Source organism: Antrostomus carolinensis, unplaced genomic scaffold (assembly GCF_000700745.2).
Source record: "Antrostomus carolinensis isolate BGI_N321 unplaced genomic scaffold, ASM70074v2 scaffold25396, whole genome shotgun sequence".
NCBI lineage: Eukaryota > Metazoa > Chordata > Aves > Caprimulgiformes > Caprimulgidae > Antrostomus > Antrostomus carolinensis.
The window spans coordinates 721-22,788 of record NW_010324826.1 but is presented as its reverse complement, the minus strand read 5'-3'; the positions used below and the strand labels follow the sequence as shown (position 1 = coordinate 22,788).

The following is a 22,068-nucleotide window of genomic DNA, read 5'->3' as shown; positions in this document are numbered from 1 at the left end:
GGTTCTCTGTCTGACTGACTGTGAAGGACGAGCAAGAATCCACTCGGAGATCTAATATGGGGGCCTGGTGGTCCAGGGATACCAGTCTGGCCAGGTGGGCCTTATACATAGGAGAAAAGGTAAAATAAATTTACTTGTATGAACACACAGCTAGTGTGAACTGTTATCTTTTAGTATATTTAAGTGTTCAGTAAGAGGTTCCTGACTGAATAATACAACTTCATAGGTTGTTGTACAACACCAGCAGACTCATGTTATCCTTCTGATGGGAGAGAAATGAGCTAGATGGCCACTGAATGCTCGATAGTTGGCTTTTCTCTTGTGGCTGTCCTGTGTCGTATGGATTAAGAAACAAACTGAGGTGAGCAGTGATTTCAGACTTTCTCACTAGGATGACTTGTCTGGACTGAATTTGAATCCCTGCAGTAACAGCCAATGCCTCACATAGGCTGTTAACACCTTTCCTCACATAGATATTCAACCACTAATTTATTGCACAACAGTCACAGTTAAAATACAATTTTAATTACCCACAGACAGTTGCACCATTAGCCCTGACTCAGAAATGCATACCTATTGATATATGGTATGTAAGCATGTGTGCTTAATTGCCTTTCTGGTTAATAATGGATGCTGAAATCAATTTTCCTCTGATAGGTCTTTTTATGTGTTATGAAATCATTCACAATTGTCACTATCACTGCTTGAACTGAGAGGGGGAAAGAAGAGTCACGGTATCTCAGGCTAGAGGTGGATGTATCCATGTGTGAACTGAGGGAGTAGAGAGAAAACTTAGTCTATACCTCACCTCACACATCTCTCCCCAGAAAGCCATGTTCAGTTCTTACCTTGTGGCCCAGTGTATCCTTGCTCTCCTATACTCCCTTGGTCACCTGGTGGTCCAGGTGGCCCAGGTAAGCCATCTTGACCTGGCAGGCCACATGACCCTTCTTCACCTTTTCTTCCTAGACAGATACAAAGTATGCACTTTCCTTTCACATGGCTACATCTAAAGGTTATACATTGTCCAAACATACACAGCATGCAAAGGACCAGTCAGCAGAACAGACATCACCAAGAAATGATGCTTCAGGATAGAGAGGAGCAAGACTGCTTTCTGCTGGGAATTCTCTTTACACCTTACTCTCTTTGTGACCACGGCAGTAGCTCAGAGGTAAGACTTTAGTGTCCTCTCTACAAAACCTGTGTGGTTTAAAGTTGAAATCAAACCACTAACAAACATTATCATGGCAAGCCTCTTGCAGAATTGCTATCAGTGTCTGTACTGTGTAATGAGTTATAACCCATCCTACATCAGGCTGTCATCTTTTAGGAACCAATTCAGCAAAGTCTTTAAACATGTACTGAACTTTCTGTGAGGTAATGCATGTACTAGAGTACTTACAGAACAGGGGGGACTCCAGAATTGGACTGCATCCAGTGGGGAACAGGAAAGACGTTTTAGGTTCCTGATGGCCTCACCTTTTTATATTTCTCATATGTACGTGCATTTTTATACATGAGCAGATAATGAGGAGTGGCCATGACAGTAGAAGACAGGACTCATATACGCAGCACGGATAGTGATGGTCCTGCTCACTGGCTACTTTAAACAGAATCTGAATTGAATGAATTTACACTTGTCAGGTATTACTGCACTCAGCAGTGTGTTTTCTCTTTTAGTAATAAGCAGTTTTCAGAGTCTTTCTCTAGCACCACAGTTGTTTCTCATTAATGATGCCTGTTTTATTCCTTGCAAATTTTGCTACTTAACCTGCAGACTGAGTAATCCAAGGTTGTCTCCCAACATTCAAAATTTCCCAATGCTACTTTTTACTAGATTCATTTAAAAAAATCTAAGCCAGTCAAAACAATTTAATAGCTTTTCAATGTTGGTTGCATAGTTATTTTGCTAGAGCTGAAGTACACCAAAGTTTTAGTAATACACATTGCTTTTGCCAGTAAAATCTCCAGTTTGCCTTCCAAGCCAGGAGAAAACTGGAATTCTGTTGACTTTCTGAAAGGAAGTCTTTCTTTCATAAAACCAGTACCAGTATGTATCAGAGTATTGTCTGGCTTTACAGAAACTGTTTTAATCCTGTATATAACGGAAACACAGCAGAAACACCTTTTAGCTGACAAATCAATATAGATACATAAAAGTAGATCATCTCCTGAAAACTGCCTTGTGTTCACTTTCATGAGGGGGATGACTACTGCAGGGAATCTCCTGGGAGAAAATCACAGATTTTTTTTTTTTTTTTTTTATCCTCTGGAGATATGGGATGTCCAGGGCAGCCACCACAACAGACTTTGGTCTCCCAACTAGGAGATCTTTAAAACCACATGAGGTATTCCACTTTCTAAACTGAAGACACCACATTTAGACACAGCCTAAACTGAAGATAAAACATAGACATGCTTTGCTATATTTCTATGAAGATGGCCACTCTGTTGGAATCATCAGTACCAGCATGACCCTTATTTTCTTTTTATCTATCAGAAGAATGTTTTGGTCTTTCATCACTTCTTCATAAGATCTCTTTAGCCTTTTGTTGGTTTTTTTTTGCTAACTTTTTCATGTTCTAACAGATAAAAAATGTTATTGTAGCTGCCTCTCTGACTTCAGTGTCCTTTTAGGACTTGGATTAGCAGAGCTTTGTGATTCATTATTTTTAACACCCTCCAAATATAACCTGTCTAAACCATAGGAGTGGTTTGAGGCATTGCTTTTTCATTTGTTGGTAAACAAAAAATAGTTTGAAGAATTATTTTCTCAATAGTGTTTTTGTGCTCCCTGGCCTAGGAAAAGGGAATGCAGTGCAGGCAAGCTCAAATAGCCTGGTTCAGCTATATGGATCCATCATCCTCATCATTAACCAGCTCATTACATGTTTCTGGAGAGTGTTGATAAGCATTTAAGGGGAAGAGACAGGGTAAAACATAGAGAAATAACATTGACACTCTGACCCTTTTCCCCTTTTGTATTTGTTGTCTAAATGCCTAAAATAGACATCCAAGCTTGCAAAACACAAGCTTACCTTGGGGTCCAGGGTGGCCTATTGGCCCTGGTAATCCTGCAGAGCCATCATGTCCCCTTTGCCCTGCTTCCCCAGGAGGCCCAGGGATTGCAGGGCATGAATCATCTGTTTTTCCTGGTTCACCAGGGTCACCTGGAATGTGTAATAGCAAAGTAAATTAGACAGAAGATTGGTTAATAGCTCTCGTGAAAAATCAACATAACTGTTAGCTGGTTTTGGTATTCATATGCATACTTCAAGTATTTGAAAATCTTGAATTATTGAGTCTCAGCGCTTTTAATTTTAGTCTTAGTCCTTTAGCACAGCATTTAACAGCATGGCAAGCATGTGTTAGCAAGTGTATGTTAGCTGATGTTTCAAATATTTGTTGTACAGCTTCTGTCTTAATGTGCCCCAAACTGATTTGAGTTAAAGCCTAAAGTCTACTCAACTTCAGTGCAAACACCTTAGCACATGTGAAGATTTACAGTACTTTGCCTATTCTGAGGCTGCAAAACCATCAATAAGTGGGCAAAAGAAGCTAACCCACAATACCCATTTAAAAGAATTTTAATAACAAAAAATAAAGAATGGCCACATTTTATGTATTGGAAGTTACTGGGACCTACTGGCTATTTGCATTTTGGAAAAAAATCAGAATTGGATCAGTTTATCCAGATTGAGTTCAGTGTTTGTATTAATCTAGTGTTAGGATTCAAGCTTTCACTAAGTTTTTGGTTAAAAAGCATCTTGTTTGACAACCAAAAACCAAAGTGATAATTTGAAACAAAAGTATTTCATAAGTCTAATTGGCATATAGCATTAGACTTCTCACTGTAGCATTATCATGATACTGATCTGCTTGAAAAAGGTAGCTATTTATGTGAAAAATCTATTAGAACTATGTTGTTGTAGCAATATCTACTATTCCTAGCAGCCAAGCCAAGAATACTTTCTAGTAGGAGTGGAATGTATCTATACAGAAGGAAGCCCACATGAAAAGAACAATAATCAATAGTCACGAACTTACCTATGAAACCTGAAGGATTTGGAAAATGGAAAGCAGATTGCAGCCATTGTGGTGCAGGTAGAAAAAAGTTTCAGGCATGTAAATTAGAGTAAAGAATGGAATGAGAACAGAAATCACTTCATGAGGTGACAACAGAAACAAATACATAGTTCAGAAATTTTTACACTACTCAAATGAGAAATCAATTAATACAGTTGGGTTTTTTCTGAGATTGTTTAAATTGTATGTAAGTAAATGTTAGTAAGATTATATATGAATAGAAAGATCACGGTTACAATTGAGTGACAATGAGCAACAAGTTCATAAGTACCTGTGGGGCCTCTGGGACCAGGTTTTCCTTGAAAACCTTGGTCTCCTGGTTGTCCTATAGCACCAGGTGGACCCTGTGGGCCGTGGATTCCCATAGGACCTGGAAAGAAAATAGTTGTGCAGTTACATGGGGTTGTATTCCAAGAAGGTGAACACATAAATAAGATGAAGTCTTAGCTGCTTGAGTAACAAAAAATGCTTGGGACAGCTCAGCTCTGTTGTCTCCCAGAAAGAAATGAACATTTTCCTCTTCTCTTCCTGGTCTTGAACTGAATTAAAATTTACAACTTTTCTTTTTGTAGAGATTGTAAGGGATTGATGTAGACAGGACTTCTCTGCAGTGTGTAGAAGCAGCAGAGTATCTAGATCCTTGTTTTCAAACTCAAGAATCTGTTGAAAGCCCAAAGCTATTGATATGGGGCAGATGTCAGACTCCGTGTTAGTTCAAACACATCTGCATCTTCCTTAGTTTCTCAAGGCCCCTGCATAGAGGTCAAGGTTTGCTTTATCTGGCAGACTTAAGTTTTACTGCCTCATCCTCAGGTTAGTAGGGGAGTCTTCCAATAAATTGTTGGAATCAGTGCATGGGAATCTGGCTCTACTCTGACCTTTTACCCCAGCCCTATCTTATCTGTAGGTAACAGGGCAGAGCTATGAAATGTCCAGCCTACCCTTTCTGTCTGGCTCAGTCTCCAATGGCAATCCCCTCTGCACAAGGCTGCATAGGGCTGGGTGTAAGTGCACATGCCACTTAAAAACATCTCAGATCATACCCTTCGGGCCACTTCTTCCTTGGTTCCCTGGAAGACCTCTGGCTCCTTGTTGCCCTCGCTGCCCCGGATTACCTGGTACCCCTCGAATACCAGTATCACCTGGATCACCTCGCACAAAGACAGTCTCTCCAGGAGGACCAGGATTCCCAGGCTGACCTATGGTAAAAGAACTTTATTCTTAATATATTCATGAAGCATAAACATATAAAAATAGCCATGTTCCCTTGGGTTTTTTCCCCTGGGATGCAGGACAGCCCTTGGGTGTCTTTGGAAACATTAGCATTAGCCTTTGTTCAAGGCACTGTAAGGAAGACAATAATAGTAACAGATCCCAAAACTATGTAGATTTGTGCAAGCAAAAGGCAGCAAGTTAACGTTACATGCATTGAGACACTGTTTCTCTATATTTATTAGTGTTGCTTACCCTTCCAGTCTCCATCCCATTTCCCAATAGGAAGTAAGTCTTTCTACTTGGTCAGGAAAGGTTCAGATAATACTTAATGTAAGGGGTCAGGACAACTTGAAAGAGCTCCATTTGAGGACCAAAATCTATAGGAATTGACTGGGTCCCTTGGCAATCCCTGCTTGTAACAGAAGTGAGGTCTACATAAATGCTTATAAAAGAGTTGACAGCTTTAGCTTTCCCAGGGCTGGATTTAGATTGGAAACCAGGTTTTTGTGGGTTTACCAACAACAGCTGGCCTCTGGACAATGTGTTCTATCTTTCTCGTGAGGAAGAGAGGCCAGTAATCTTATTTGCTTCTGTGGAAATTACGATACATTGTAGCAGCAGGACTTGTACAGAAATACCATCCACGCTAGAAAAATGAATCTAGAGATCTGTATCTTGTCCTTGCTCTGATGATCTCTCCAGTGTTCACTTCTCTGTGTATTCACTTAGGTACTGATTGGCTTCTTTGTTCCCTATGCACTTTTATACGTTGTTCCACAGACAGCAACTTGGTGACTCCTAGTAGCCTCAGGGGCTTTTTACATGATCAAATTTGATATTTTTGGTTTTAATACCTCTGATGCCATCTAAACCAGGTGGTCCTTGATCACCTCGAGGACCAGGAGAAGCACTATCAGGAGATCTTCCCATAGGTCCAGTGCGTCCAACAGGTCCTCTTCTACCTAAGGGATCAAGTTTTAAAAATAAAAAAATAATCTGAGCGTTTTTAGATTACAGAAATAAGTTTCTAACTAAAAGAATGCTGACAAGCATGGAGGTAACACCATGGAGGTGAAGTCATGGAGGTAACGTACACTCTCACTTGTATACTGAACAAACCAGTGATAAGGCTAATGAAGACATCTTGTAGAAGTGAAAATATTTGTTATCTTTTAAAATTTTTCATTCTTTCCATGAAATCTACTTAAACTAATGCATCATCACACACTGGCATATTGCCACAGATAGCCACCTTCTCCTGAATTCTAACAGTGGGAGAAATGGTAAAAAAGTAAGATGAGCTGAGACTATGAAATCATTCTGCCTGGGACAGGAGTAAGTATTCACAGACTGTTCCTAGCAAAAGCAAAATCTCAATGGACAAGATGATTTTACTAGTCTTGCATGTATTTTTTTTTCCTAATTTGTAATCTGGATTTTTGTAAAATAAGACGTTAGTGCTCTTACATGTGACAGGCAGGAAGAGTTACAGTTTATCATCCTCTGCATAACCCTATTGAGCAGTTGCAGCTTGTAGCACATGTTGCACTCTTGCTTTCTCTTTTCTACAAAAAAACCCAAACCTAGTTTCTTAAGTCTTCTTTTTGACCCCATCCTTCCATTTACTCTCTAGTGAGTTCTCCCTAATCTGTCAAAGATGGACACAGTATACCATGGGAGGCCTTGCCCATCCTATGTCAAACAGTATTAATAAATCTTAGAACGAAACTTTTTCTCTTTTTTTCCTCAACAGCACTATTCTGTTAACTCCCTCATTTCATGAACTAGTAACTGAATTGAGAAAAATTACTGTGCCTCCATCTTAGAATAATTCACCTCACCAGAATTCACCTCTGTTATCTTTCTTGTGTGAAAACTGTGTGACACTGTGGCAAGGTTCTAATAACAGAATTGCTGAGGCTTCAATAAGCTTCTGGAGACAGTCTAAGTCCAACCCCCTACTCAAAGCAGGGCCAGCTAGAGTAGTTGCCTAGAACACTGTCCAGCTGGGTTTTGAGTATTTCCAAAGATGGACACTCCATAACTTCTCTGGGCAACCTCCTGTATTCAATTACCCTCATAGGAAAACCAAAACTTTTCCTCATATTTAAGTAGAATTTCCTGTATGTCAGTTTGTGCCCATTACCTCTTGTCCTGTCGCTGAATACCACTATGAAGAATCTGTCTCCATGTCCTTCCCATCAGGCACTTATGGATAAAATTCCCCCTGAGCCTTCTCTTTCGGAGGCTAAGCAATTCCCACTCCCTCGGCCTCTTCTCATTTGACAGATGCTCCAACCTCTTAACCTTCCTAGCGGCCCTTCCTCAAACACTTTAATATTTCTATGCAATTCCTATATCACCAAGGCTCTTAAATAATCATAGCAATCTTGTGATACAGTTCTATCTTGCATATACATCAGAATAGTTGATAGATTCACTATGTTTCTGTGACTATCAGATCTCCTGCACTCTTTTTCTTCAGGAATTTCTTCCCAGGGGGCAACTCCACTTAGCAGTTCCCTGAGTCTGTCCAAGTCCATAATTTTCTATTCTCATTCTTTCCTCTCCTGTAACATAATAAACAAGAAATACTGGGGGCTCTGTATCTACTCAAGAAACATCAGCATGTTATTCCAACAGAAATGTTTTTAGGGAGGGAATCTTCTGGTTTTGTTTTAATGTTCACACAAACCATGGGAAGAGCCTGTATGAGCTTCATTTCAACTCTGCAGGGCACCACTAAGGAGAAACCCTTTCTTACCTGGGAATCCTGGGAATCCTCTTTCTCCAGGGGGGCCTGGAATAGAAATACCAGGCCATCCAGGTTCACCTCTGTCTCCTTTTGGTCCAAGTTCTCCTGAGTATCCTGGAGGCCCTGTTTCACTCTGACCTTTATAAGAAAACAATTATGTACATAAAGCTTACAGTGAGTACAAATGCAGATGTGCAGAATATCAGCTGCAGATGTTCCTCCTTGCAAGGCTTGTCTAGAGCTATTTTTCTAGTTCTCTCTTGGAAGCTGGATAGAGTATTGTTGAATCTGGCCCTAATTAATTTATTTCAAAGAAATTAGTCTCTATGCTTTAATGCTCTTCTTCAGGGGTTATTTTATATGGTGTCATTATTGTCTGCAACTTGAAAAATAAACTGATTGCATGGTCCTAAATTTAATTTTCTATCAGCGTAAATTTGTAACCTCTAGATAGATGGTGAGCACTGTTTTTTAATATGGCTTCAAAAGCACCTTTTGAAAGTTGCAAGTAGATCAGCATGAGTAAAATCCAGGTTCCTCTTGAGTTTGTGGCATAACTCTCACGGACTTTAATGGGGCTGGGATTTCATAAGTCTCCTTTTAATTTGTTAGTTTATCTTTCACATAAAAAAACCCTGGAGACTTGGCTCTAGTTTGAATCATCTGCACTGAACGTTTTCGTTTTATAAACAGTCTTGAAAGGTTCCAACAAAACTATGTGAGTAATGGAAGTTTTAAAGTTTTCCCCACAAATAACTGCAGGTGTGTCATTAGGCATACTTTAGATTCTGTTTGAAAGTTTAGTCTGAGTCTTAACAGTATCTTCTGCGCAAGGCAAATATCAAAATAACGTGCATCATTCCTTGCACATTCAGTCATTTAAGAGAAGATTTTCTGTTCCACACAGCTATTTCCTTTCTTTACCTGGAGCTCCTGCAGAACCTTTTTGACCTTTTAGTCCATCCAAGCCATCCAGTCCAGGCAGTCCAGGAAAACCTGAGAGATATTACAGGTGTGACTGGGTGCCACAATAATCCTTTAAAGTCACAATTAAAAATTATGCCATTTTTTTTTCTCTCAACACATTCTGGATCAAGATGACAGGGTATTTGCTGAATTTAATTCTGAACATGAGTTCACATTGCACCAGAGTACAGTCTTTTTGGAAAGGAAAATGTGAAAAGTCTGAAAATAGCAATCATAATACAGTTTCACATCAAAGCAATCAGATAACATACCTTTTAATCCTTTAGGTATTTCTATATTGTAGCTAGCAATATGGAAGCTCAGTTTATAGTGAACCTTGTGCCTGTGTTTAAACCACTACTGCTACATGTGATTAACTAGTCCAAAGTTAGCTGTGTTATCACTACATGACCAGGTGACTGGGATGCAGACACTACCTAAAATAACTGTGAAGCTGGAACTTCTTTACAGCTTCTGTTCCAAATGTAAGTGCAATTCAATCTAGCTGCACTAGAAAGAAGCTTAATTTTCTCCTGGCTTCTATTCCCTGATCTTGCAGATTTCACACAGAAAACTGCTTTTTTGCATTACACCATTATAAAAATTCTTTAAACTGAAGAGCACAAAGTCTTTGAAGACAACAAATCTGTAACTGAGGCCTATGCTGACATGTGATAATATACAGCAGCTTTGTCACTAGTGATGTTCACTAGATGACCACATCACAGGCTGAGTGTTCATGGTAGTCAGATGTAACTGTTGCTTTATAATCTGTGCTTTTTAAAAAATTGCTAAAACACAGAAAGTAAAAACATAGATGTCATTTTTTAATCAATTTTTTGAACATTGAACTAATCTGAGATTATGTTTGTTGTTTGCAGTGGAAGGTAAAAATACCTGTGTCAGTAGCACTTTATAGTTCCCTAAGTTGTACAGAAGAAGTATCAAATGTGAAGATGTATACGCATGAAATGCAGATGGCAGCCTATCACCTGGTGATTGGAACAGATTTGGCAAAACTGATGGGACATTTGGTAACAGGTTTCAAAGAGGTTTCAGACGGAGTAATAGAGTTGCAATGCTTCTTGCTCCAGAGAGGGACAGATCAGACAGACACTGATCATCAAGTTAAAGAATACTGTCAGTGCCTATTCCTGTTTCCTTTGCTGCTTATCTCTGCCTAATTTCCTTTCTCACCAGTTCTTCTCCCTGCCATGTAGGATTCCCAGTCCAGTTGCAGTGTTTTTTCCACAAGTCCGAGTTACTTTTCTGTCTCCTTTTCCCTGTCTAGCTACTTCCTGGCATAGAAGATGTAGGGTCTCTGTTTCAGCTCCTGTGCTTGATCTCATAATTTCCTGCAGCATGCAAATCTGCTGTATATCCAGAGTATGAATCTTGGGAGAATTTAGTGCTCTACTGAAGCACATATGAATTTTTTTTTTTTTTTAAGGTTTATAAGGTGGTAAAATTTGGCAGGGACAAATTGCTGTAGGAACAGCAACACAAATGCCCTTCATCATCTGCCTCACCTGCCAAATTTAAAGGTCTCTAGTTCAAAGATAGGTCATCTAAGAAAGGCAAAATAAAAGGGCATTAAAGTTCTCTAGCAAACACACCAAAAATAATAATCCCATAGTTTTGTTCTCAGAAACTTTAGTTTTAACTTTTAGTTAAAATTTAACAAAGGGATGAAAAGAAAGAAATCCAATCTGTAGCAAACACAAGTCTGGAAAAATTTTAAATCCAGAAGATTGCTTGAAAACCTGCAAGACATTGATAATATTCTCTCTCTGTAATCCCCTTTATAATATGGGATACTAGTAATCCAACCTGTAATATCTTCTATGCCTTTAATTAACTGCTCTTTAACTTTTCATGACATTCTAAGTTTCAGTCCTGCTTCCTGTAGCCTGCTTGTGCTTTGGGCATGTTCCCATTTTCAAATTTATGTTAAGACTTACATGCCAATTTGGGGAATTTAACAGTGGCATTTTAAATATATTCTGAACTCCTAACAATTTTTGGCACCCAGATCACCATTTAAAACTTTTTTGATCTTTAGCTCATTCAGTCAAGACTGATGGCTTGATATACTTGCTTTCCAGGGAGTTTCTGACACATTTGCCAACAATCCATTATAATATCAGCACTTGTAATTCTAGATTTTTGGATTGCTATAGTCCCATATTTCTAGTACAGCTGAATTGGCTGACCTATGTATGAACCACTGTTTCTGTATTTTACAGCCCAATTCAGCTTCTACTCACACAAGTAATTCTGGTGATGTTCTTAATATTACTTGCTTCATCAAGGATTACTCACACAAGTAAGGCTTCCCAGACTAAGCCCTTAACTATTAAAACTATCTCTGTAATAAAGAAAATTTGATTATGCTTTGGTAGATGATGTTTAATTTTTTTTCAACCTAAAAGTTCTTCAGGCACAAGACATTTAACGTAAATGAGAAGCAGTTAGATTAACAAGGCTGTGTATTTAGCTATGAGCAGCCAATTAACCATTTCACTTCTAATGCTAGCAACAATATTTATTGAAAATAGTGTTAAAATCTATATTCTCCAATTGAATTGGAATACAAATTCCATTCAGTTTTCATTACTGGGTATAACTTCAAAGGTGTTAATCTTCTTTTCAACTATGCTGGCAATATATAGAATCCTAAGGCTTAGCAGGCAACTTGGTCTCTAATGAATTGCCATTTGGAACTGAACTTTTCCTTCTGCAGCATGTGTGTTAATTTGTTATGTTTCCTGTGCAGGACTTGGGGTAACTTCTGTACCATACAGAAAATAAGTGTCTTACCACTTATGACAAGAAGCAAAGAGTCCATCTGCTACTAAGAAGTTTTCAGCAGAAGAATGCTTTTTTTTTTTCGACCCCTCTCAATTTAGACATCCCTGTCCTTGCAGATCTCTGCCTTTGTTACAGTAAATATTGTTTGCAACAAGGAAAAGTTCTCTTTCAGATTATGCACCAGCAAGGAATCTGTCATGACAGTTTAAATCAGCACTGCTTATTTACTGCAAGCAATCATAAATGGTTTCAATTTTTCATTTAAATTTTCAGTAGCTTATAAGAAACCTTCTCAATTTTTCCTTAGGCTGAATTTGAAAAAGTTAATCTATTGTACTCTGTAACCATTTATCATAGCCCCAAATATTACTTTACTGTGACTTCTGTATATGAGTCACTAATATTATTCTTCCTGTCCAGGAACTGGTTATGAAACACACTATAACATAGAGAGAGGACACAAAGTATAGAGTTGATTACCTTTCTTTATGAAGTATTAATGTAACTTATAATTTCAATATATCATTCTGAGTATAGTAAAAGTTAATAATGGTCTCCAACAAAACCAACTGTATAGATGACCTCCTGTTCAATATAAACATAATAATCATTGTGAGATGTATAAATTAGGATTTGGAGGAAGTATTTCTGTGTTAAATCCACCAAAAAATCAGGTTTTGGAGAAAACAAAACCACCAACAAAAAAACCCCCTAGTTATCACAATTTGTTAAAACAAATTTGTAAGAAAATACTGTCTGTAGCAGTCTGCTGGTTTTGTAGAGTAACAGTGGCACTCCATGGTGAAAAGGCAGAACACAGCACAACTGAAGTGAAAGTGAAACATCTGAATTACTGCAAACTCATTTTTCTTTCCTCAACTTCTGCTATCAGTTACATCAGTTGAGCCAGAATCTGTTTGTACCCTCTTCCTTACCCACTTTAGATTGTAGTACAATTTTCTGAGGTAGCATTTATGTTACCTTTCAAAGGTGATGGGAACTGGCTTAATTCTTCTACTAGTTTAAGAGAATACAGAATCAAAATCATGCTCACAGTAAGGCCTTTTCCATTTTCACTACTAAAAGGATATTTACGTTCAGTCCTGTAACGTTACCAGTAGAACTGCACTGCATACTGTTTACCTTTTCTGCCTTGGGATCCAGCTAATCCTTGCAGTCCTGGAGGTCCTAAAATTCCATGTCTCCCTTTTTCTCCAGGTTCTCCTGGCAATCCCTGAGGACCCGTAGCTCCTGAGGGTGAGGAAAAAAAAAATCCATGAATATGCAAATCTATTAAACTCTTGATTATTTTTTTTTTCCCATGCTATGCAGCACACTCTGTTAATCAGAGGTACCTGAAAGGGTATGGGAATGTATGAAGAACTGATGGATCTCGTTCTCCAAGACTGAGCAGACTATTGCTTCTCTCTATAGGTACTGAAATAGCTTTCAATACAAGCCTTGACATGATCTCTGATTTCTCTAGCTGCCTCCACAGAGGTGCCTCCTCAGCTGCATCTTCCTGTTCTATATCTCTTTTGAGCTGTTACATGGCACTTTTTTTAAATGTTGTCATTACCTGGAAATCCAGGTATTCCTGGGTATCCAGGGTCACCCTTGGATCCTGGTCTTCCAGGTTGCCCTTGGGTACCCGGTGAACCCTTCTCTCCTGGGAATCCACAGAGTCCTTAAAGAAATAAAAAATTTAAAATCTAGCATTTATTTGTTTAAACTTGCCTGTTCTTCACCTCTTGATAAGTTTAAAAATATAAAAGTTCAATAAAGGGTTTCCTGAGTAGAAAAATAATTTTATTCAAATATGTCAATATGCAAATCCTTGCACCTATTTATTAACTATGAATTATACTGATCTCTCTGGTGATATCTGAAAGAGCAGAAATGGCTAGCACGATTTTATTCTGGTAAGTATTGGTATGTTTATTGGTGCTGTACTAGACATAGTAGACTCTGCCTCCTCTACCATGTTAATGGTAGCCATATTGCACCTTGAGATGCCTCTCCAATCCTTGAGTTTATAACTATAGGAAATACTGCTCAATATGCACAGGAAAAAAAAAAAAAAGAGAGACAAATAAGTCTCAAGACAAAACTTAAAGAAAATAAGTTTTTGAGTCCAATTTTTTTCTCTAATCAGACAGAGGTACCTGGTAATCCTGGATCTCCGGGAGGCCCTTTTCGACCATATGTACCAAGCAGAGGAGTTGGGTCACCTCTCTTGCCTGTTGAGGTACAATGACTTTCATTTCATACAAGTATCCTTTTCATCCACAAAACCAAAGCTGGACAATTTTGTAAGATCAGATAATTTACTCATAGATATTAACAGCTATAAAAAGCACTGAGAGAACACAGAATGAAAAATAATTTGGCACATGTAAATTATCTGCCAACTCAGCCTGTCTTGAAGTACTACTCAGCTTGTGTTTAGTATGACTCCTGGCTGTATTCATGTAAATTTCCCATAATGAAAAAAAAAACCAACCCCCAAATTACGGGAACTTTCCCAATACTGACAGCATATACTGAAAATAAGATATTGCATAAATTCCCTATAACACTTTATTAAATAAAGAGAACTTCTTACATAGGTTTGTGAGAATGTGCAAAATCAATACAGCGTGAGTCTGTCTACTCACAAAAGCCCTTTTAGGGACTAGCTGGGGACTTTAAGCCAGCACATCTTCTTTCTGTCTTTGCTGAAATTCCTGTTTATCACAGAATCAATAATTCCAAGCAATTTTGCCTTACATTGTCTGTACAAATGTCTGACCTCTCCTACCTGTTCATCCTGTCTCCAGCTTTACTGTCTGATTTTGCTGTTAAGAGCAAATATCAAGTTCAAATGTTGCTAGAAATCCCCTGCCATAGCAATCCCCACCTCTACTGCCTATTTCCTGCTTTAGTTTTAAGGATAACTTTTCCAGTAAGTTTGTTTTCAACACATTTCATAAGAACTCTCTTTATATTGAGTTTTGTTCTTTTTTTTTTTTTTTGTGGGAATATATTCCCTGGCTAAGAAGGTCTTGAATTTTAGAAGGAATGAAAAATGTAACTGAGAAAATAATTTCTCCTGTCTTTTTAATGTTTTTTTTCCAGGCAATGATTTAATTTCATTATTTATTAGTAATGAAATCCTGCTCCAATGAAATTTGGAATATCATGGATTGCACCATTTTGTATTTCTTTGAAACACTTTTAAAAATCGAAATATTATAGAAAAACTTTTCAGAGTAATCTCTACTTAGCCAAAAAAAAATATGCAAAACTTCATCTTCTCAGCTGAGTAATTTTGCATGCACGGGTATGAACTCTGCCTGATTTGCTACATCACGCTTTCAGAAGTTCCAAGAATTCAAAACTCATAGCCTGGAAAACTCTGTAAAATAAGTGATATAAAAGAAATTATAAAGCATGTTGGAATACATATCTGTAACACCATAATACCATAAATGATTGCATTTTCTCTTCTCTGGTTTGACAAATTTTACAGATCCATAAGAGCGGATTTTTATGTGTGTTTGGAATTTTTTAAATCCATGAAATCTGACACAAATTTATCTTCTAAATTAGTAAGACCTACTCTATAAGGAACAAACTTGTTAAAGAACATACTGAAATGCAAATTTTACCTTCAGGTAAGTCAGACTTGTTTCTAATGACATTCATATTTTAATTATTTTTACTTCTGTCCTGCTTTCCCTTTTCTAGTGTGTACTTGGCATCTATCAGAGCATATACATCCTAACATATTGCTCTTTTCAAAAGCATGTCTATAGAAACTCATTACCTTTAGATCCTTTTGGGCCAGTCAGCCCTGGATTTCCAGGGATTCCTGGTAAGCCAACATCACCCTGATTTTTTAAAAAAACAAAATAAAAATGTTTGACATATACGTGTATACAGAAATTATCTGTAAGAGCATTTGGTTCTCTTACACTCGTGTACAGACCAGCAATAAATATGAATCGCAAAACTGTATCTTAAGCTCGACAGAAAAGCTTGCTGTCTCTGTTACATGTCTAACACTGACCACTAACACTTCCAAGAAACTGCAGATTAGAATTGCTATAGTTCTTCTATATTATATATTATTATAATAATAATTTTGAATTTGTGCTTTTATGGTTTATGCTAACTATTGGCTTGAACAGCTTAAATTCCCCACAGATGGCGTGAGTAATTTGATTTAAAAGGTACCATAAAAATGTACCAAATATTTTTGTGTGGTGCCCAAAATTTACTATAAACATTAACCAGAAATATATTGTGATGCAACAGTAAAAATTTAAAGATTTATCTAGTTTTCCTTTTGAATAATGACCTATAATCAGCAAAACACAGATTATCTCTTCAAATAAATATAATAAAAGACAAGCTAAGCAAAGACTGGTCCCTTTACCAAATAAACAACTGTGCTTTAAGCTTAATGTAATCTCACTGCCTGTCCACCTAGTGTGCAAGACAGTGAAGAACTTTAGCTTATAACCATACGTGATATATGTGCTGTTTTGTATGTTTGTCCTGAGCAATACTGCTTGCCTGAGTTCTGTTTGGTGCAAGTTGTCAGTATGGGCACAGAAGACTTGGTTTGTCATGTCTATTGGCTTGGCTGTTCCACATAGTAAGATATGAAGAAGCAGCTATAGACTAATTTTGTACTTGTGCTGCTGCTGTTATGATCTCTGCAGTAAGCATTTGTCAATCTCTTCTTAGGAATAATGTTAAAGACTTGATTGTGCATCCACTTTTTGCCCCCCCTAATTAGTGCAGTGTAGCCTGGACTTCCACCAAGTGGCAATATAACAAAATTTCAACATGCAGCTAAGAGGGAGGGGAGACTTTGTTGACTCTGACTACAGTTTCTGCTAAAATGTAATCAAAGCACTGAAGTGCTGCATTAAGGAATTTACTTTCCCTATTACCCTGACAGTCTCTTCTCAGGAGAAACATCTAATGGGTAAGCACAATAGAAGTACCCTTCATCATATTTCTTGGAGGCAGGAGATAACTGCAAAGTCCAGGACATTTCACTACCACTTTCAGTTTACCTGGTCACCTGGTTGTCCTTGAAAACCTGTAATTCCTTTAAAGCCCTTTGGTCCTGGGAAACCCCGTGATCCTGGAAACCCCATCAGTCCCGTGTCACCATGGTCACCTGGCAGTCCTGGGACACCATTCTTCCCTGGAAATCCTGGGGTGCCTCTGATACCAGTATTGCCTTTTTCTCCTGGAGTTAAGTGCAGAACAAGATAATGACCAATGTAGTAAAGACACTATTTGTCACTTACTTTGAATATAGCTGTGCTTTTGCACCTTGTGTATTGCCTTAGTGATTGTCCAAAGAAACTACACAGCTAGTTTAAGAATCTATAAACACAGTAAAGTTGCTGCATGCTACTGCAGCTACAAGTCCAAACCTGTGAAAAATACCAGTCATTTATATTAGATGAATGTGTGTATATGCAGGGCTTTATTTTATGAACTTACCTCTTTCACCTCTAAATCCATTCTCACCAGGAAACCCTGGTTCCCCCTTTTGTCCTTTCTCAAGACGGATGTTAACCAAGCCACTGTCTCCTGGAGGCCCTCTTTCACCTTTGAAGCAAACATACGGAACTTAAGTAAATCCTCAGAAGTGACATGTCCTGAAAACTAATTTCAGTGAAGATTTCCCTAAGAGAGAGCCTTCAAATACTAACGCAGCTCACTTCTAACAGAATTTATTATCCTTCTCTTGCTTTTTATTTAATTCAGTAGTAACCCAGATGATCTCTGCTTGTCTGGAATATGAAAGATGGCAACTGTATTGTCCACTCCACAGTGTACTGTCTGTGATTGCACCTTGGAGATGGTTATTCTCTTTCCTATATTAATATTTAGAGAGATTATTTCCTGTATATTTAGATTATATATTATAGATTGAAGAACACAGACAATATGATAGAAAACTTGAAAAATCTAAAGTTTCATGTGTACAGGACAAAATTCAAGGTTTGTTTGAATAAGTGATCTTACTCTATTTGATTTAGTGGCAAATGCACCTACTGATCTGAGTGGAATTAATTTTTCTTCAGTTATTTTTCATTATGCACTTCTAAGTGAGATAACTGGATTTAGTATTTAATATCTCTGAAAACAGAAGTGAATATACCCTTATAATAAGAAGGAAACTTATTCCTAACATAGCAGTAATATAACTACAGAGTGAAGTGGATTTTTACAAACCTTCTATTCCCATATCCCCACATTCTCCACTAGGCCCAGGTGGACCCATTCTTCCTTCTTCACCTTTTACACCAGAGATTCCCATTGGGCCTTGTGTTCCTGGGAGTCCTGGGAATCCTTGGGGTCCTTGAATCCCTTTGCTTCCTGGTAATATTAAATGCTTTATTTACATATTCAGTCTGCTATGATGTTGCTGTCACATTCTAAGAAAGAGTATAAAGCAAAAGGCAGGAAGTTTAGAAGGACTCCTCAGGAAATCAGCAAAGCTAGAGAACCAACAGTTGGAGCACGGCTTCATGCCAAGATCAAACTTGTCTTCAAATCCAGATTGCCTGGAAGCAAACAAATATCGTCCCTCTCCCTGCTGCCAGCCCCTGGAGATTTAGGCTACAGTTACTGCTAAAGCAGCTATCCCCAACAGATCTTAAATATAATGTATAGCCTAAGACATGACCAGATGTTGCACCTGGCTACTGGAAATTATTACTCCTAGTGTCTGGATGAGAGATGGAGGAAAATAAAATTTTGCTATAGTTACTCAGACCTTTGGTCCATTAGCCAGTGATTATTTGGTCACATTTTTTGTAAGTATTAGATATAATGTGAAGCTATTTCTCCACTTACTCATCACCATACGAGCACAGACTGCATCAGCAAAGGAGATAGTCTGAATGTAGTAAGTATATTGTTCTTATTATAGCATATTGTAACAACAACCTATTATAAATAGTCAGGGAATAATACATGGAAATATGTCAGTGTTGTAAAACACTGTTGTGTAAAAACAACAAGATGCATCAAACTGTTTCCATCCCTTTGTTTTTACTATAAGAGAAAGAACAAAGCATGCTATTGTTATTGCCTCTACCCTGCTGCAGGGTCTTATTCTCAAAGCTGGAAAGGGAGGAGGGTGTAAAGTAATTCCTAGCTTTAAAAGCAGTAGAAATAGCTCCTTCTACAAGAGAAGTTACAGATGAGGTCATCTGCAGGATGTTTAACATACCTGTTTGTCCTGGGAAACCAGGTGGTCCTTTATCACCTGGAAGTCCTGGAAGTCCTCGGGAGCCTGGAGGACCTGGGGGACCTTGTGAGCCAGGAGAGCCTTTGAGACCTTTGATTCCAGGTGGCCCAGCTAGGCCCCTGTCTCCCCTCTGTCCTTTAAAGCCTGGTAAGCCTAAGAAAAAGAGCTTTAATTTATGTATGTAAACGCAGGAAAAGGATTCAGCAATTTTATCTTAAAAGTAGAAAGTGATAGGTTTTGGTAGAAATCTGAATATCAACAAACTTGGAAACTACTACCATGCCAGACTCCTGCCTCTGCCTAGATTTTTCACCCAGAATGTTTGTTTTCTTTTATTTCCTTAGTGAGAGAAATATCAGTAGAAGAGCCCTGTGAAAAATCCCTACTAATTTGTAAATACTTTTGATATATATGCTTCCTAGCTCTCCCCAAATAGCACTTCTATTTAAGAATAAGTAAGATAAAAGTATCACAGTGACGACAAGAGCTCAGTTAAGTTACAGTCACAGTAAGAGGTGACTCTTCAGTTTATTACCTGACAGTGAACACACTGTGATTTGGCCAGTTAGGGAACAGTACGGGAAGGGAAGGAAAGTTGGGAAACATCTGAGATGTACACTATATATTTCTTGAGTTTAAGGAAATGTGCAAAACATAATGTACACCTCCACTAACGAGCAGCCCCCAAGGAAATATTTGTTATGCTAGCCACAAAAATAATGTGATTAAATCCCCTTAAAAAAGATGCACAAAGCTTAGAGCTGTGAGGCAACCTGATGGATGTTGTGTACCTTGAGGTCCTGGCAGGCCCATGACACCTCTGAGTCCTGGTGGCCCTGGTAAGCCCGTGTCACATGGTGGACCAGGGAAGCCTGGACAGCCTGGTGCTCCTATATCACCTTCTGGGCCTCTAAAACCTTTGGGACCTGGAAATCCTGGGGTACCAGGCTGTCCTGAAAACAACAAAAAAACCATTGTAAAATGTTTTACTTCCATTACTTGCCATCGCTCAGAATTCTTAATTGTAATTTTGAAATTTACATGTTCAGTTATTGTTATATCTTACTTATCTTCTAATTTTTGTAGTTTGTGAAAACTGATGCTTTTCTGCAATTTAGAACTGGCTGTTGTGGAGAGCTTCTTTCTTTAAGGAACAAATACAAATTCAACTTTCACCTGTAGGCAAGAATGACTTTATGGCACAAAAAGCTAGTTTCTGATGTGTAGCAGCAGAATGGAAGGAGCTCACTGGCCTGCACCAGCTACACAGAACAGGGTCAGTTCTATACGTTTTCCCAGTGCAGAAGAGTGTGTGTGTGTGTCTGCTTAGGGTCAGGCAAAAGGAAGACCTATAAAAGGATACAGCAATATCTGCTATGAAGTGGGAAGGAAGTGGCACTGTGGAGACACCTGCAGCAACCAGCAAAACTCCCCTGCAGAAATGAGGAGTGTAGTGCCCAAGATATTGAGGATTATATTGTACAACTCTGGGTAAAGAAATTCATCCCTCTCTCCCTGAGCGTTCTCCCACCTTTTCCCAGTCTTTTCAGATTTGAGTAAGCAATCTGAGGCAGGGACTATCTGTGTGGTAGAGCAGGAGGCCCTAAGCACAGATGCCACACATGGCAAGTAACAGTAGTAAGAACAGGAAGCTGCACTGTTACTCCATGGACTGAGTAAAAGCATCTTTCCCTTCCTGCAGCGTAGATCTCCTCAGTGGCTGATCAACCTTAACTGTAAAAATGTAAATGTAAAAACTGAGCATACTGTTCACAGTCACCACTATGATCCCAGTAAGAGTAAGTTTTATCTGAATCAGGACGGACTTTGCTCAGATTTTCTCCTCTCTCATTGGGAAATGCTTCATAAAAACTGGCTCATACCTCGAAGCCAAGGAATGCCTGGATCACCCCTTGCTCCCTGTGCACCAGGGGGTCCTGGCAGTCCCCTGTTGCCTGGGATTCCTGGAGGACCGTATGTGGTATCACCTGGAACACCTTTCTGACCATCTATGCCAGGTGGACCTGGAGGGCCATTTTTACCATCAACTGTAGATCCTCTTTCACCTTCATCACCAGGATCACCAGCTCTGCCTCGAAAGCCTGTTGATATGATTTTTAAATTCATATAGGGCATAATTCAGAAGTTGATTGCTTTGTTCAAAACTGTGGAATATTATAATGCAAATTTAACCAGAATGAAATTATCACTTTGCAAAGGAAAATAACATCATACATTGAATTTCAAGTTTCTCATTTACAGCTAATGATACAAGAGGACTGAAGGAGGTAATTACTCCTGTGGAAAGTGACAGTGGCTTTCTTTGGGGCAGCATCTATCTTGTGTACTGTCACTCTTGTCTGGTTTAATCCATTTGCTAAAATGATACTAATTATTCACAGTTTCCTGAGAATATTCCTCTCTGGACATTGAACTTTAGGTTACTGCTGCACATGCAATGCTGGAGGAAAGAAAGAGAAACTGGTAAAGATTCCTTTTTCATTAACTTTGGTTGAAATGTGCTTCCTATTCTATTCTACCATGGTAGCTACCTTACTCTGCACGTCTGCATTACAGCCTGACCAGTAGGTCTCCTGGATTAAGAAAAGCACAATTTACCTTCTGGCCCAGGGATTCCTGCTCCAGGCCTGCCTTGATGGCCTTTTTGCCCATCAAAGCCATTTGGTCCAGGACGACCAGGGAGTCCTTTTAAGCCCTTTGGTCCTGGAAACAGAAAGAAAATATGTAAAAAACCTGACAGAGCTCTAAATTATATGATCTAAGGAAACAGTATTGCATCTTTATACTATGCACATTCATGTGCTTTGAAGACAAGTGGATTTCATCTGTTTCTGACATTTTGGGCAAGAGCCACCACCCAAGTCACAACCAAATGCATGGTTGCTGTTTTTGTAAATGGACTTGTTCCCTAATCCATAAACAGCAGACTGCAAATCACCAGAGT

The 22,068-nt window shown here is 38.6% G+C and overlaps 1 protein-coding gene across 1 annotated transcript in view; it reads right to left on the bottom strand.

Moving 5' to 3' along the window:
• The window catches only part of COL4A4 (collagen type IV alpha 4 chain), a gene marked incomplete at its 5' end in the record, with an annotated part of 24,872 nt that extends 3,045 nt beyond the window's left edge, over positions 1-21,827 (bottom strand). The window contains 20 exons of the mRNA XM_029085715.1: positions 1-100; positions 849-965; positions 3,042-3,173; positions 4,051-4,059; positions 4,361-4,459; positions 5,133-5,288; positions 6,159-6,266; positions 8,069-8,197; positions 8,984-9,055; positions 12,980-13,087; positions 13,416-13,523; positions 14,002-14,076; positions 15,645-15,708; positions 16,906-17,084; positions 17,345-17,452; positions 18,083-18,226; positions 19,086-19,256; positions 19,895-20,056; positions 20,987-21,205; positions 21,723-21,827. The exon at positions 1-100 is cut by the window's left edge and continues 89 nt beyond it. Of these exons, the coding sequence (XP_028941548.1) occupies positions 1-100; positions 849-965; positions 3,042-3,173; positions 4,051-4,059; positions 4,361-4,459; positions 5,133-5,288; positions 6,159-6,266; positions 8,069-8,197; positions 8,984-9,055; positions 12,980-13,087; positions 13,416-13,523; positions 14,002-14,076; positions 15,645-15,708; positions 16,906-17,084; positions 17,345-17,452; positions 18,083-18,226; positions 19,086-19,256; positions 19,895-20,056; positions 20,987-21,205; positions 21,723-21,827 (2,365 nt within the window). The remainder of the gene's footprint in view (positions 101-848; positions 966-3,041; positions 3,174-4,050; positions 4,060-4,360; positions 4,460-5,132; positions 5,289-6,158; positions 6,267-8,068; positions 8,198-8,983; positions 9,056-12,979; positions 13,088-13,415; positions 13,524-14,001; positions 14,077-15,644; positions 15,709-16,905; positions 17,085-17,344; positions 17,453-18,082; positions 18,227-19,085; positions 19,257-19,894; positions 20,057-20,986; positions 21,206-21,722) is intronic.
• Positions 21,828-22,068: the final 241 nt, after the last annotated feature.